The sequence below is a fragment of the Pyrgilauda ruficollis genome, unplaced genomic scaffold (genome assembly GCF_017590135.1).
Source record: "Pyrgilauda ruficollis isolate IOZ18807 unplaced genomic scaffold, ASM1759013v1 scaffold113, whole genome shotgun sequence".
Taxonomy (NCBI): Eukaryota; Metazoa; Chordata; class Aves; order Passeriformes; family Passeridae; genus Pyrgilauda; species Pyrgilauda ruficollis.
The window spans coordinates 615378-631470 of NW_024509544.1; the positions used below are offsets into that span (position 1 = coordinate 615378).

Genomic DNA, 16093 nt, shown 5'->3' on the forward strand with positions numbered 1-16093 from the left:
ATGCTCCCACTGCTGGGATGCTCCCACTGCTGGGATGCTTCCATTGCTGGGCTGCTCCCACTGCTGGGATGCTTCCATTGCTGGGCTGCTCCCACTGCTGGGATGCTTCCATTGCTGGGCTGCTCCCACTGCTGGGATGCTTCCATTGCTGGGCTGCTCCCACTGCTGGGATGCTTCCATTGCTGGGCTGCTCCCACTGCTGGGATGCTTCCATTGCTGGGCTGCTCCCACTGCTGGGATGCTTCCATTGCTGGGCTGCTCCCACTGCTGGGATGCTTCCATTGCTGGGCTGCTCCCACTGCTGGGATGCTTCCATTGCTGGGCTGCTCCCACTGCTGGGATGCTTCCATTGCTGGGCTGCTCCCACTGCTGGGATGCTTCCATTGCTGGGCTGCTCCCACTGCTGGGATGCTTCCATTGCTGGGCTGCTCCCACTGCTGGGATGCTTCCATTGCTGGGCTGCTCCCACTGCTGGGATGCTTCCATTGCTGGGCTGCTCCCACTGCTGGGATGCTTCCATTGCTGGGCTGCTCCCACTGCTGGGATGCTTCCATTGCTGGGCTGCTCCCACTGCTGGGATGCTTCCATTGCTGGGCTGCTCCCACTGCTGGGATGCTTCCATTGCTGGGCTGCTCCCACTGCTGGGATGCTTCCATTGCTGGGCTGCTCCCACTGCTGGGATGCTTCCATTGCTGGGCTGCTCCCACTGCTGGGATGCTTCCATTGCTGGGCTGCTCCCACTGCTGGGATGCTTCCATTGCTGGGCTGCTCCCACTGCTGGGATGCTTCCATTGCTGGGCTGCTCCCACTGCTGGGATGCTTCCATTGCTGGGCTGCTCCCACTGCTGGGATGCTTCCATTGCTGGGCTGCTCCCACTGCTGGGATGCTTCCATTGCTGGGCTGCTCCCACTGCTGGGATGCTTCCATTGCTGGGCTGCTCCCACTGCTGGGATGCTTCCATTGCTGGGCTGCTCCCACTGCTGGGATGCTTCCATTGCTGGGCTGCTCCCACTGCTGGGATGCTTCCATTGCTGGGCTGCTCCCACTGCTGGGATGCTTCCATTGCTGGGCTGCTCCCACTGCTGGGATGCTTCCATTGCTGGGCTGCTCCCACTGCTGGGATGCTTCCATTGCTGGGCTGCTCCCACTGCTGGGATGCTTCCATTGCTGGGCTGCTCCCACTGCTGGGATGCTTCCATTGCTGGGCTGCTCCCACTGCTGGGATGCTTCCATTGCTGGGCTGCTCCCACTGCTGGGATGCTTCCATTGCTGGGCTGCTCCCACTGCTGGGATGCTTCCATTGCTGGGCTGCTCCCACTGCTGGGATGCTTCCATTGCTGGGCTGCTCCCACTGCTGGGATGCTTCCATTGCTGGGCTGCTCCCACTGCTGGGATGCTTCCATTGCTGGGCTGCTCCCACTGCTGGGATGCTTCCATTGCTGGGCTGCTCCCACTGCTGGGATGCTTCCATTGCTGGGCTGCTCCCACTGCTGGGATGCTTCCATTGCTGGGCTGCTCCCACTGCTGGGATGCTTCCATTGCTGGGCTGCTCCCACTGCTGGGATGCTTCCATTGCTGGGCTGCTCCCACTGCTGGGATGCTTCCATTGCTGGGCTGCTCCCACTGCTGGGATGCTTCCATTGCTGGGCTGCTCCCACTGCTGGGATGCTTCCATTGCTGGGCTGCTCCCACTGCTGGGATGCTTCCATTGCTGGGCTGCTCCCACTGCTGGGATGCTCCCACTGTAGCACCAGGGACCCCAGCACGCAGGGGACGGAGCCCACGGCAGCAGCAGAGCAGAGCAGAGGCAGAGGCTGCGAGCTCCCCAAGCAGCACCAAGTGCTTCCCTCTGCAGCAGCACCTGCTTGGAGCCCGGGCAGCTCCACAGCCCTCACCCTTCTCGGCTCTTAATGAGCTTGACAGGGCAGGGGCTTCCCAACAGGGGAGAAACAGGCAACAGTGACACCTCAGTGCTGCTGTATGGCAGGATCCAGCCTCTGCCAGAAGCATCCCAAATCCCTGCACGGCTCTGCCACCTCGCAGGGGTCTGGGGATCCCTACCACCACAAGCGGGCAGCCAGCAAAGCAGGCCAGGGTCCCCATGCCACCAGGACCCCCACCCTGGTTAGAGCAGGGCACTGCAGGGGTGAAAGGGCAGGACAGCAGGCAGGGAGCAGGGGGGACAGGTGAGCCCAGGGAGCTCTGGCCAGACAGGCCACGGCGTTCCCATCCGCAGCATCCAGGCAGGGGAGCCGAGCTCCCCGAGGTGACGCTTGTGTGAGCAGCACAAAGATCCTTTCTCTCCATCCTGCTGTGACACAATCTCATCTCTGCCAGCCCTGAGGTGTCCAGGGCTCTGTCCTCGAGTCCTGCCCTTCATGGTGGGTGCTGCACGAGCAGCTCTCCTGGTGCCAGGCTTGGGGAAGATGCTGGGTTTCAAATCACCTCTTCAAATTCCACAGCCCACGGAAGGGTCCAGGCGGCTGCAGCTCTGCAGAGGCTCCCTGTGATGATGTGGGTGGATGCAGTGTGATCATCATCCTACACTGAGCTCTACAGGTTGGTGGGCACAGCTCCAGAGCCCAACTCTTCAGGCAGGCACCCCTTGACCTCTGCCTCCTCCCTGATGATGTGTGTTCTTGGCCAGCTGGATGCCATCGGGATGCTGTGGGAGCAGCACGAAGGGGCACAGGGCACTGCTGCAGATGCTCCTCTTAGGGGCTGGAAAATCCCAATACACACAGCAGAACCAGCCAGGAGATGTTCAAGCTTCAGCTGATCTGCAGCTCGAGGGCTGAGCCCCCCAGGATTTCTGAGTGCCCAGTGAGCCAGACAAGAACAACCTCTGCTCCCTGCTCTGCACAAGTACCTAAACAGCACCGAGCAGCTCGCCCTGGGCCAGTGCTGTGGCACAGGGTCTCTGCTGGCACAAAACACCCCACAGAGGAGCCAGGGCATGCAGGCAGCACAGGACCAGCAGCGAGGCTTCACTCCTCCCTGCTCCCCACAGCCACTCTGAACAGCCAAAAATGAAACCTCGGCCCTCCAGAACTCTGATTCGCCGCACCGTGACCTGCACTTCACTTTCTGGCCACTTCTCTTTGCCTTGGACTGATGAGAAGCTTCATGGGAGAAACATTCATGAGCAGCTCCAGAGTTTCTCCTCTTTCCTTTGCTCAGCACTTGAAGGAAAACAGTGGGATGGGGCAGAATTCCCTTTCCTCAGTTGCTGTAACACCAACGCCAGGGCTCCAGTTCATCCGTGAGAAGTTACAAAACATTTTAATGTGGAAGGAGAAGACCGATGGGAGCTCCTTTGGTGGTGGGGAAGGGTCTTGCTTTGCAATCCTGTTTTCCCCTGGTTTTCTCCCACAGGACAGACATTTCTCACAGCTCTGGTTTGTGTTCCAAGCGATCAGTCACAGGCATGTCCGAAGGCTCACAAAGCAGCAGTGACATCCCATCCTGTCCCCCTGAACCCCCGGGGCTGGGCAACACCACATCCTCCTGCCCATCCCCACTCCCTCCTCACACAGAGCAAGGTCAGTGGGCAACAAACAGCCATGAAACCCAAACCAGCACGAGTCCAGTGCTGCAGCCATAGCTGCTCTTATCTGGCTCCCAGCTCTGCCCCTTCCCATGCATCAGCAAACTTCCCTGTGGAACAGAACAGCCCTGCAGCGAAAGTGGGGTGGTCACTCCTCCCAGCCTGGAGCTCCACCAGCACCCCACACCTGTGCACTGTGGGGAGGTTCCTGGGGATGGAAAAGGAGCAGGGGAAAGCTCAGGAGACCCCAGCCTGATGCCAGAGCTTGAGAAGGCAGCACTCCAGGTTCAGAGCTTGAGAAGGCAGCACTCCAGGTTCAGGAGTGTCCCTTTCCAATGGCCACAGGTCCTTGGGAACACCATGGAAGTGCCACTGCTCCTTCAGACCCTTGGGTGTGGGGCCAGATCCCCTCCCAAAGCTTCCAGCCCCCTCCAGCCCCACTGAGCCAGGGGCTGGTTTGCACCAGCAGCATGACTGGGGCACAGAGGTGCCAAGGTGATGGACAGAGAGGGGAGCAGAGGGCACAGTGGGGCTGCCCTTGGTCACCCATGGCACTCCTCTGGCACTTGGGATAAGGTGGAAAACGTGGAATGGCCTGAGAAGGAACTCACAAGCTAATGAGCATGGCCAGGCTTGCTCAGCCTCTCGGTGGGACTGGCATGGCACAGATGGCACCGGGGGCACTGAGAGCTGCTGGTGTGAGCCGTGGCACTGGCGTGGCCTCCACTTTGGTTCGTGATTGCTGGTCTCATTAGCCTGACACCTCCCTGTCTCACATCCCCCTCTGCTTTCCTGTACCTTCAAGCACAGCCCCACGGCAGACCCCCACAGCACAGCCTCCCCATGGGCACGAGCCAGGCCCACAGGGGCACCTCTCCAGAGGTTCCTCAGCCAGACCAACACTTGGCTCCCATCCCTGAGGCTCCAGCTGCTCCCAGCACTGCACAAAAGGTCGGTCAGTGGGAGTCCTCACCTCAGCTGGGAGCAGCAGGGCTGGTCACAGCCCCTTTGAGCAAACAGGGAGCAGAGCACAGCAACACCAGTCCCACAGCCCTGTCCATCCCAGGGAACAGGAGGGCTCATGCCCACGGGGAACCCCAAGGTCCCCAGGGAGGCAAGGGACAGCTCCAGCCCATGGTGCCTCCGTGAGCACCCCCAGAAGCTGCGCAGTGCCACGGCAGGGGCAGCTGCCGTGGGTTTATTACTTTGTTCCAGCTTTGAAATGGAACCGGGAGCGGAGCCGAGCCCTGGGGCCAGATGGAGAGTGTCACCAAGTGCACACAACTGTCACCAGCTCCCCGGGGACAGCAGGGACACGGGGCAGCCCTGAGACAGGAGCTGCCCGTGCTCACTGTGCCCCCAGGCTGGGCATACACCACGGGGAGCCCGGGCTGCACCCTGCAAGCACAGAAAGCCACAGGCCGTGCTGGCCGTGGCGATGGTGGCGATGGCAATAAAGGGGCCAACAAAGCGGCGCGGGGACAATGCGGGCGGGGGGCGCGGAGCCGCAGGCGCCGGTTGCCCTGGAGACCCCAGCGGGGCTTTCCGAAGGTATTTCCTGAAGAAAAAGCACACACATGCCCGGCAGCCCCACTAATCCCAACAGGAAGCGCTCACCGGGGACGTGGGGATTGGCTTCTTTTTTGATTTAAACAGCTCCGTGTCCCCCCAGGCCGGGCTGTGCCGGGGGCACGGCCCGAGGTGCAGCATCCCTGCGTGTCCCTGGATGCAGGGAAAGGCTGCAGCAGGGAGATGCCAGCAGATGAGCATCACAAGGCACTCAGAGCACCCCCAGCTCCTCCTGCCCGAGCCAGCCCGGCTGCTCCACACCCTCCGCAGGGAGAAGGGATTTATGTCCCGCTCCAGGCTCTCCGGTTCTCCCAGCCTGCACCGCAAATGAAGCAGCACTTAATTAACAGGCGCGTTGGGAGTTTAAAAGCTGTCAGGACAAACCCACCCCTTCCCCCCGGCCCTGCTCAGAGCGCTGGAGGCAGCGGCTTGGGGCACAGACCCCTCTCCATCGGCTCCCCCCGGCCATGGGGTCACAAGACAACGCCCCAAGCCGCAGTTTTTGGCTGGCTTTGCCCATCCTGGCTCACTGCTGGAAGCGAGTGCCCGTTCCTGTGCCCACCTCCCTCCTCCACACACGGGGGGCTCCCCACTCGGGGACCCTCCTGCTCCCCCCGCGGCAGCTCCACAGCCCAGGCTCTGGCAGAGTACAACTCTTATTTGTTTTTTTTTGCTCCTCAATTAAAGGCTGGAGTGACAGCATCCGAGTGGAAAGGCGGGAGGAGGGAACAATGCCGGCCCGGCAGGCTGGGAGGGGATGGCGGCGATGCCCTGGAGGACACAGCCGGGACTGGACTGAGCAAAGGGGTCTGGGGGTGCTGCTGGGCCCCCCGAGCTCCGGGAACACTCCTGGGCTGCTGCCATCAACAGCAGAAGAGCAGGAGGCTGCAGGCTTGGCAGGGAATCGCTGGGCTGCTTGTGGGGCTCCAGCAAGGAGTCAGCTACTCCAAAAGGGATCCCCCGGGCTCCCCGAGGCACTGGGGGGGGAGACACCTAGAGCTGCAAGAACAAGGGGGCACAGGGAAATGGGGAGGGGGACAGAGCCGAGGGTCAGCACTGGGGACAAGCCAAAAACCCTCGTGGGCTCCCCCAAACTACCTGGGCTGAGCACATTGCCTGCCCCGACTGCTGGCTCCTGCAGGGTCCAGAGCAAGACCCCCAGGACGAGCTGGGGACAAGACCCCCTGGACGAGCTGGGGACAACAAAGCCCCGGGAGGCAGAGCCCCTGCTGGCCCCGCAGATGGCCGGGGGGGGGTTAAGCCTGTGGCCAGCTGGGCAGGCAGCAGCCCTGGGAAATGGGGCAGCCCCCCGCCCCTGCCCCATGGGGAGGGGGCTGCAGCCCAACCCCCTGTGCTTTGGAGTGCAAACACAACCCCCGGGGGAGTGTCTGCTGCACTGGGGCAGTTTGGGGTGCAGTGTGTCCCAAAAGCAGCTGCCCAAGGCAGGACCCCCCTGCCCCAGGACAATCTGCAGGGCCAAGGCAGCCCCCTGCGAGGAGATGCCTGAGCAGCGGCTGGGACAATGGCAGACAAGGAGAGAGGGGGAAAAAAAAAACCTTGGCAATTTTCTGCAGGTTTCTATTTAACCTGGAGACAAAGAGCGGCTTTGTGCGAGGGAGGGACAGAGGCTGCGCATGGAAATTTCTTGGCTTTTCCCCTTAACCAGGGTTTTTTCACCACCTCCAAATTTAGGTAACTATAAAATGCAGTAAATGCCTGTTAATGTTTTATTTGCTCCAGATTTTTTGGTACTGGGACGGAGCCCCTGACAAGCAGAGCTCCCAAACTCCCTCCCACACCACAGGGAGAGGGGGGCCAGTGCTGAACCCCCCTCCACGTGAGGCCAGGCCGCTGGCCGGCCGCGGGGGATTACTCCTCCCTGAGAAGGGAGCTTAGCTGCCTCAGAACCGGGAGTAAACTGAAACCCCATAAACATGCAGAACAAAGTCCGGGAAAGCTGCTGCCTCCACCACCGAGGGACTGAGCATGGTGCTGCTGCCCCCGGCGTGATGGGGGATGCTCCTGAGTCAGGGGGGAAGCACAGAGACCTTGGCCCCCAGGCCACCATGGCCCTCAGCATGGCAGCTGAACCCCATCCACACCCCTGGGGACCCCAAAATCCCTGGGGCTGGGTCGGAGCCTGCCCCTGAGAGATGCTGGTGGCTCAGCCCTGGCTGCAGCTCCTGGCCCAGCACTGGTTCTTCCCATCCCACACGTCCTGCTGGGAACATTTTGTTCCCACCAGTCGGCTCTGGAGCCAAGGGACGGATTCTGCCCCAGCCGGGCTCCTGCTGTGGCACTAATTGGGCAGCCCTGGTGAGAACCGTGTCGGGAAACGTTTCCAGAGGTTATTGTTAGCCCTGGCATGAGGCTGGCGAGGAACCAGCTCCCTCCTCTCCAACCTCTCCTCCTCCACTGCCACCGCCTGACGCGGCTCCCAAACCCTCTGGGAGCTGCAGGGCTCCTCATGCACCCCAAAATTCACCTATGCTCTGTCAGTTCCCCTCAACCTGAACACCCCAACACTTTTCTCAGCGCCACAGCCGGGGTTGGGGCTGCAGGTGGTGCTCTCCCGGCAGCACAGAGCCATCCTTACCCCAAACACTGCCAGGAAACCTCTTCCAGGAAGAGCAATCTCCCGAGAAAAACATGTTTACCACTGTCAACCGCATTGTTTACAGATGCGGGGAGCAGGCACGCCAGTGGAAAAATCTCAGCAATGGGCTTCACTTCACTTCCCTGTGAGTAAAGCTCTGCCCAGGCTCCTCTCCAGAGCTGCAGCTCCCCAGGGAGCACGCATGGCTCCGGCTGTCTCCTGGGGTGTCACCTCACAGGGTGTGACCTGTCACCAGGGTACCTGCTGCTCCAGTCAGAGGAGCCAACCCCGGCAGCCAAGGGCATCACCCAGGCATCTCCCCCAGGGCTGGTGCAGCTGCACAGGGGTCACTGGCTGGCTGCCAGCTCCCACCCCGAGCCCTGAGGGGACCCCGGGGCACCTCACAGCACCGTGCCCATGCCGGCCACACCGGCAATCTGCCTCCCAGGGTTCTGCTGGGAGGAAGGGGGAAGGGGGAGCGAGTCTTAAAAAGCAGAGCAGTGCCCACAGAGCAGACATTCTTGGGTAATTAGAACCAAAAGGAGCGAGTCGAAGTGCCGCTGCCGGCTCTGGTTATTCTCTGCCTCGCCGAGGGCCGAGGCTCCGAGGCGCCGGCGCGGGGCTCTCTGCCAGGGCCGGCTCTGCCCAGGGCCAGGCGACCCACTTGGCCCATCCCTGAGCCTTGGGGTGCCCCCACACTGCAGAGCTGAGCCAGGCTGAGGCAGGAGCACCCCCCTGGAAACTGCCACCAGCCCTGCTCCTGGGGGACAGCAGCGATAACAAGGGAGGGGGTGTCCTGGTCAGGGACTGCACTCCCCAGCCCCACGGAGCAGAGATTTGGACTGCACAAATCACGTGAGCCAGCCCCAGCTTTGAGCACTCCCAGCTGGGAGCAACACCGGAGCATCCCGAGGGTTTCTGCAGGCTGCATTCATCCCTAGCACTGCCAGCTGGCAAAAGCTGAACCAGCACCCTGCACCCAAACCTCCATCACCACTATGAGCCCAGGGTCACCCCAGTGGGGCCAACAGGGTGGGAGCAGCCTCACACACACACTCCAGGTTACAGATCATCACAGGGGTGACAGTGCTGTCACACAGAGTGACCCCAGCAGGGGACACAGCCCCCAGGGCTCTGCACCCTCCTCCAAACCAACGCGTCAGGGTTTGCCACAATTTTTCTCCAGGCAAAATGTCCCCAGGCACTGCTGGAGCCACACACCCACTTTTGTGCCCACACAAACCACTCTGGGAACAACACGTGCCATGTCCCCAGAGGCACGAACTCCCAAGGCAGCCGGGTGACACCACAGGTGGCACTGGGGACACGCTGGTAGCCCCACAGCTGGAGCACACACCAGCCTCTGCCTCAGGGAAGAGCAGCTCGTGTAGCCCACGAGAAACACAAAGGACAAGGGAGTGGGAGCCATGCTCTTACCTTGCTCGGGCAGGGTGGGGGCCGGCCGGGCAGCGGAGAGCGCGGCTGCGACCAGCACAGCCCAAAGGAAGAGGCACCGCCAGGTCCACATCCCACTGCTGCGGCTACTGCTCGGCGACTGGGCTCCGCAACTGCCACTCCATGGGGGCCCCGGGCGGGCACAGGGGGGTCTCCGCAGGGCTGGCAGCCCCTACAAGCTGTGAAGGAGGAAAGAAGAGTCAGGCAGGGCCAGCTCCCCCACATCCCACCATCCAGTGCACGGTGTGTGCAGCTGCCATCACAGGCGATGTTTGTCCCGCATCCAGCCCAGACAGCAGGACGTCCCTGGGTCAAGGGATGTCCCCAAACTTCGGTGGCATGTCTCCACAGACCCCTCAGCAGCCTGACATGACCTGGCACTGACTGGCAGGGTTATGTTTCCCTGAGTAAAAGCGCTGATGTGTCAAGACAGAAACCGCTGGCGAAGCAGAACCGAATGCAGAAAGATTTCCCAGAACGGTGAGAGAAACATTAACGTCAGTTAAAGAAAGGGAGATTCCTGCTCTCCTCCTCCTGCACTTTGTCAGGTGTTGCTAACCCATGGCTTCACTGAGGGAAATCCCTTATCCAGAGCAGAATCTCATGTTGTCTGTGCCACCCCTAGCACGGCAGCTCTCACTGCAAACTCCAGCCCCCACCATTCCCTAAAGGATCCATAGGGCACACAGCAGGCACTCCCTTGGAGAGGCTTTCCTGGAGCCAGAGGGTCAGCCAGCTGCAGCCCATCTCTTTCCACCAACAGCTGTTTTTGAAGTCGCTGTGTGGGGAGAAATCCCCCGGCATCCAGGGCCAGCTCTGCAACTCGCTCCCGTCCCTGCCAGCTCTCACGCTGGGCTCCCCAGCCCACCCATCCCCTCAGGTCCCCATCCTTTTCCAGGGGACTGCTCCGTGCAGGGCAGATCCAGAGCTGGCTTCTGACACAGGGCGGCCCAGCAGAGCCTGATCCTGCCTCAGGGTGCTGTGGGGGTGTGCCCTCCATGGCCCTCATTCCTCCTTCCCTCTGACCATCCCTCCTTCTCTCCATGCCAGGAGCATGGAGCTCTTCCAAGACACGTTCCAGGGGGACGCTGCAGCCCGAACCCAGCCGCCCCCGGCCAACTGCTCCGAGCCGTGCGGATGGGAACAAGTCCCCGTGCTCCACCCCCGCGCCACATCTGCACCTCGGCAGCAGCCTGGGACGAGGTCCCGACGCTGGCCATGGCTGATGGTCCCGCCGGGCTCTGCCGAGGAGATCCTGCCCAGCCATTGCACAACGCGCGCGGCCCCGGCCAGGGCGCCGCTGGCAGCGGGAGCTCCGGGACGGTTACCAGGACCAGGATGCGGACAGGACAACACCATCCCACAAACCCTTCCCCGAGGCACCTCCCGGGGTACAGCTGTGCCTCCAGGCCCCTCAGCCTCTGCCGAGCATCCCAAGCTCACCCGGTTGCTGTCCCCGCCGCCGCGCGCTGCGCTGTCCCCGACCTGCCGCGGGAACAGGCGCTTCCCTTCGCCGAAAGGCGTCAGGCTGAAGTACACACTGTTAAAAACAGTGAGTAATAATCGTAGTGAGTAATAAACTGCTACTCATCCTCCCCACGCACTCGGTCCATGGAGCTCTGGCTTCTGCTGCTCCAGTGCGAGACCCTGCGTTCCCCGTGCCCTGGCTTTTCCCCAGGGATGGGCTGAGCAGCCACAAGCCCCAGAGGGCTTGGATCCTCCAAAGAGCCTCTGCACCCAAAGGAAGCCCAGCTGGGGTGTAGTTGTGGGGTCTCCAGCTGCCTCCTTCCTGCCCAACTGCTCTGGCTGGCACAGGAATATTTGGGACCCAAATTATTGACACAAGGAGTCAGGCAGGGAAAAGGGCACCCAGCAAACACTGGTGTTATCTCCAACACCAGCACTCCCAGGCACCGGGTAGTGCTTGGAAATAGTTATTGAATGTTCAGGATTTATCAGGGTTTGGAAAGGGGAGGCAGAATTCTTTGAGGGGGGGAGGAAAAAAGTCTTTGGTATTTCTGGAAATTATTTTCTGTCTCTCAGTGGCTTTGTTTATCGACAGCACATGCTCCCCGGAACATGCCCTAATGCGGAGCGTCTGCGTGGGCCTCCCGAGCCGGCCCCGCGCCGAGGGGAGGGATGGAGGGATGGAGGAGAGCCCAGTGCCTCCAGTTCCTGAAAAATGAGTCAGTGCTGGCTCGCACACAGCAGAGCCCTTCTCCAGATACACCTCGGAGCGGGTGCCTTCCAGCTGATTCAGGGGCTTGACAGCAGGATATTTCCATGGCGTAGGGATCGCTCGGCAGCACAGAGCTGTCCCGTGGCTGAGAGGGTCACTGGGAAGGAGGAAGGGAGGAACAGAAGGAAGGGTGCCAGGATCCAGCAAGAGCACACAGAGATGGTCAGCTTCCCAGGGCAGTGAGGGAGAGCACAGCAGCCATGGCTTTGCTGGAGGGCAGCAGGACTGGGACGCATCCTGCCTGCTCCTCCTGGACAGGTTCACCAGCACCCGGGGGAATCTTAGTGCTCAGAGATGCTGAAGAGGCAGCACAGACCTCTTCCTCCTTCCCAAGGGAAAAGGGGAGGCTGGGGAACCCCCAAGACACCTGCCCTCATAACTCCTTGGTGTCCACACGGGAAGGAGGCAAGGAAGTGGGGAGAGCGCTCCTACCTGTGCAAACAACAGCACGGCTCTTTTCCGTGTTTATACAGCTTTTATATAAATCCCAACAGGAAACCATTTGCTCTGGAGGATGGCAGCTCGGGCAGGGTGGGTCTCTGGCTCCTGCTGGGCACTGGGCACCATCCCCACTCCCCGTGGCCCCAGCACACTGCAATTTACTGCTCCGGGGTGGATTCAAACAACTAAAAACAGAAGCAGCTAGAGAGGAGCCAGGGCTAAGTGCCCCTCGGAGACCTGCCTCCAAAACTGCAATTACAACCAGCCATTACACCCACGGAGCTATTTCGGAGTGGTGATGGACAGCCCTGTGCCCATCCGTGCACCCTCCAGGGGCACACGCTCCCTGCGTGCCAGGAAAGATGCTCTCACACTGCCTCTGCACACCAGTGTGTCCATGAGGAGTCTTGTGCAACCTGTCTCCCCCATCCTCAGGGACCCTGAGGGCTGCACTTTCACTCCTTGCATCTCCCACAGCCCTGAGTCACGGGGCTGAGCTGTCCCAGGGACGTGGCACAGACAGGACCTTCCCACTTGCACAGCAGATGCACCCCATGGTTCTGAGCTGAGTGGCTCTGAGTGGGGAAGCCCCTTCCTGTCCTGTCCATCTCAGGAATGCATCTGAGGTGCCAAACACAGGAGCTGGTGCTGGAGCAGGGTGTCCAGCCAGGGTTGGAGCCCTGCAATGCTGTGACATCTGCAGGGGAGCCCCGATCTGATCCCTGGGTGCTGGCTGTGAGGGGCTGGCTGCTGCCATGGGCTCGCTGGGGCTGGGGGCTCTGGTTCCTTTCCTCTGCCTCCCTGCTGGGGCACAGATGCTCGAGGCATTCACCACGTCAGAATGTCCAGGCTGCCTTGGCACCAGCAGCCAGCAGGGTAACACAGCGGGCAGGAAAAGAACAGGGACAGGCCAGATCCAACAGGGAGAAGAGTCTGAGCTCAACTCCTGGCTCTGCACAGCATCAGGAGCCTGAGGTGGCAGTCCCTGTCCCTCAGGAGGGGAGGTGGTGACTGCCAGCAGACCACCCTGCCTGGCACAAACACCCCCCAGCTCCAAAGCACATGAAAAGAGACTCCTTTCCCTCTGAGGCACAACAAAAGCAGCCCTCCAGCTGCCCTTGGGGAAGAAGGACACGCCAAAGGCACAATCTGTGGGCGGCAGGAGCGAAGCCTTTCCCTTGCCCAGTGCTCCGTGCTCCAACCTGTGGCTCAGGTCAAGAACCAAGTATTTGCTGAAATAAAAAGCAAACACAACTGCACATGGAACTGTAGGGGAAAAGTGTAATGCTTAAAGCAGACACATGCTTGGAAAAATAAATATCCAACTGTGCAGCATAAAGAGCATGTTAACCCTTCCCAGCTGGCTGCCAGGACTTAGAGCTACCAGGGGCACCTCCAGCACCCAGCTGTGGGTGGGTATCCAGTGGTGGGAGAGCCTGGGACACGGGGCAGGAAGGACAGGGAAAGGCCCAGCCTCACCTACAGCTCTCCATAAAACCATCACAGTTCTAGAAGCATCCTCACACTGAGGGATCCCTCCCTACCTGAAGACTTGATTTTCAGATCTACAGAACAACCATCGGTACCCAAAAATCCATACTGGGCTGGTTGCCCTGACTGCTTTGGGAGGAGACTGGCCAAGGACAGGGACACTGGGACACGATCAGTCTGCCATCCCAGGCAGGGACAGAGACCCATCACCCAGCTTGGGCAGGAGCTGGATGGGGTTTTCACTACACGGCACTCTTCCAGGGAAAGCCATCAGGAGGGGAAGGACACACATTTGCCATCATGCCCAGAAGCAGAAGGTCCCCAAAGGGACAGGAAGTTGGATTTTCAGGGTGGGATGAGCATCTGCGAGTGGCCCCTTCCAGCAGCCAGGACTTGTGGGTCTCCACCTGGGGCTGGAGACAGTAGGGCTCCTGGCTCAGGTTATGTTTTTAGGTGGGTAAATAAAGAGGGAGCTCCAGCCCACCTCTGGCAGTGACCCTTCCCGCACAGCCAGGGCAGGCACCTCGTGTGCAGAACAGCCCAGACGAGGCTCCCGCCGGCTCCTTCAGCCCGGCACCACTCGTGCCTGCACCCTGCCGGGGGCAGGGGCGATTTATTTTAATCCTCTCGGAGCAACACAAGGAAAAGGCAGCAGTGCATGCCAGCCAGCACAGGGATTAAGGGAGGAAGTGCTCCTGAGTGGGGAAGATGGCTGCTAGCCAGAGCAGGGGGCTGCAGGGCCCACGCTCCTGCGGCGAGCCCGGGCAGCGCGGGGGGGCTCTCCCTGTGCTGGCATCCAGCTCGTGGGCACCCCGAGAGCCCCGGCCGAGCAAACCACCGCCTCCACCTGCACACAGCCCCAGCCTCCTCTGGCCGGCAGCCGGCAGCTCCCAGCCCGACCTGCGAGCCGCTGGGTTCACTGAACTGCTCGGGTTTAAACATTGCCGGGCAGGGAGCTGCCCCGGCCGGCCGTGAGCCGGGACACGGGGCAGGAGCTCAGCACCCCGGGCAGGAACGCAGAACCCCGGGCAGGAGCTCAGCACCCCGGGCAGGAGCTCGGCACCCCGGGCAGAAGCTCGGCACCCCGGGCAGGAACGCAGCGCCCCGGGCACGAACGCAGCACCCCGGGCACGAACGCAGCACCCCGGGCAGAGAGGGGACGGCGAGGCAGCGGCGGAGCCCCTCGGCGCCACCTGAACGCGGACACGCTCCGCTCCGTCCTCACACGAGGCCAGCGGCCACCTCCGTGTCTCCCGGCCCCAGAACCCACAGAAACCACAACCAAGCCTCTCTGCAATAATCCCTCCGGGTGCCACCGCACCGGCGCGCCGGTCACCCGCCATCGCAGGTGTCGCCGCCGCCTCCCCGCACTCCCGGCACCTCACGAGCGGTTCCCGGAGCCCGGTACAGCGCGGGGATGCGGCGGCTCCCGGAGCCCCACCGGCGGGGACACACAAAGGGAGGCACCAGCCCTGGGACGGCGTTATTCCAGCGCCTCCGTTCCCGCTGACCGCCCCGGGATCCCAAACTGAAACACAACCAAATCCAGCTCCTTCTCCATTTTTTTTCCTGGAAGCCGCAAGGCTCCCGCTCAGGTACTTTTTGGGAATAAAGGGCCAGGCAGCGACTCGGAAAACGACCCCCGATTCCCGCCAGGCTGCCCCACGGCCGGGAGGGGTTTCGGGGTCGGGACGGCGGGGGCGGTTCCAGTCTCGGTTCGGCCGACTCGGACCCGCCGCCTTCCCAAACTGCTGCACGCCGAGCGGCTGCACCTCGGCGACGGCCCCGGGGCCCCCGACCCCCGCACAATCCCCGGTCCCTCCAGGCGGAGCACCCCCCGCGCCGGTACCGCCGCCGAGCCCCCCGCCGGGGCAACGAGGCGCACCTGGGGGGGTTCGGCCGCGACCGAGCCCCGTCCCCCGAGCGAGCCCCCGGGCCAGCCCCGCGGAGCACAAAGCGACGCCCCGCGGTCCCGGTGCCGCCCCCCCCGCGCAGAGCGGCGGCCGTTACTCACCGGAGCCCCGCGGGCGGCGGCGGCGGCGCGGTGCCGCCGCTCCCGGGAACAATGGAGGGGAGCCCCGGCCGGGGCGAGAGGCGCAGCCCCGCCGCCGCCGCGCTCACAGCGGCCGCCCCATGGCAGCTCCGCTCCGGCCCGGCCGGCGGAGGCGGCGGGAGGAGGCGCTGCCGGACGCGCTCCCGAAGGCGCGGCCGCCTCGACGCTGCCGCTGCCCGCCCGCCGCGTCCCGCCGAGCGCCCGCCGCCGCCGAACTAAGCCGCTCCCGCACCGCCCCGCCGACAGCCGCGACTCCACCTCCGCCTTCCCCCTCCTCCTCCTCCTCAGCGGCCTGATGGGGCTTGTAGTCACAGCCGGACCGCCCCCCACCTGGAGACCCTGGTGGCCGTGGCATTCCAGACGTGCCCCGGAGTTTTGCGGGCGGTGGTCGCCCCGAAGGCAGCGCAGGGGTGCTGGCCGTAATGCTCCCCTCACCTCTGCAGCCTTGCCGTGCGGGTCTTGCGGGCAGCAGGGGAGCCTCAGGCCCCGTGGGTACGGGCTGGGGCGAGGGGCCTGCCTGCACCCCCCGTTATCCTGTGCAACACCCGGTCTGGAGGCAGCGGGATGCGGGCAGTGCATGCAGGCAGCAGGGTGGGCAGAGCTCCGGGCAGCCGGGAGCCCCAGCCAGCCCCTCTGCCGAGCAAGACCCAGGGCAGATGTTTAAAGGGTCCCAAATCATCAGCCCCAAGTCCTTCCCAGCA

General features: G+C 62.6%; 1 protein-coding gene across 4 annotated transcripts in view; it reads right to left on the reverse strand.

Annotated features, from left to right (window-relative positions):
* Positions 1 to 15532, reverse strand: part of FGFR1 (fibroblast growth factor receptor 1) — a 28798-nt gene extending 13266 nt beyond the window's left edge. For all 4 annotated transcript variants that reach the window (XM_041478742.1, XM_041478733.1, XM_041478724.1 and 1 more), the window contains exons 1-2: positions 15354 to 15532; positions 9151 to 9347 (exon numbers count right to left, since the gene is read on the reverse strand). In XM_041478742.1, coding sequence (XP_041334676.1) covers positions 9151 to 9241 — 91 coding nt within the window. In that variant the 5' untranslated portion in view covers positions 9242 to 9347; positions 15354 to 15532. The remainder of the gene's footprint in view (positions 1 to 9150; positions 9348 to 15353) is intronic.
* Between the last annotated feature and the right edge of the window lie 561 nt (positions 15533 to 16093).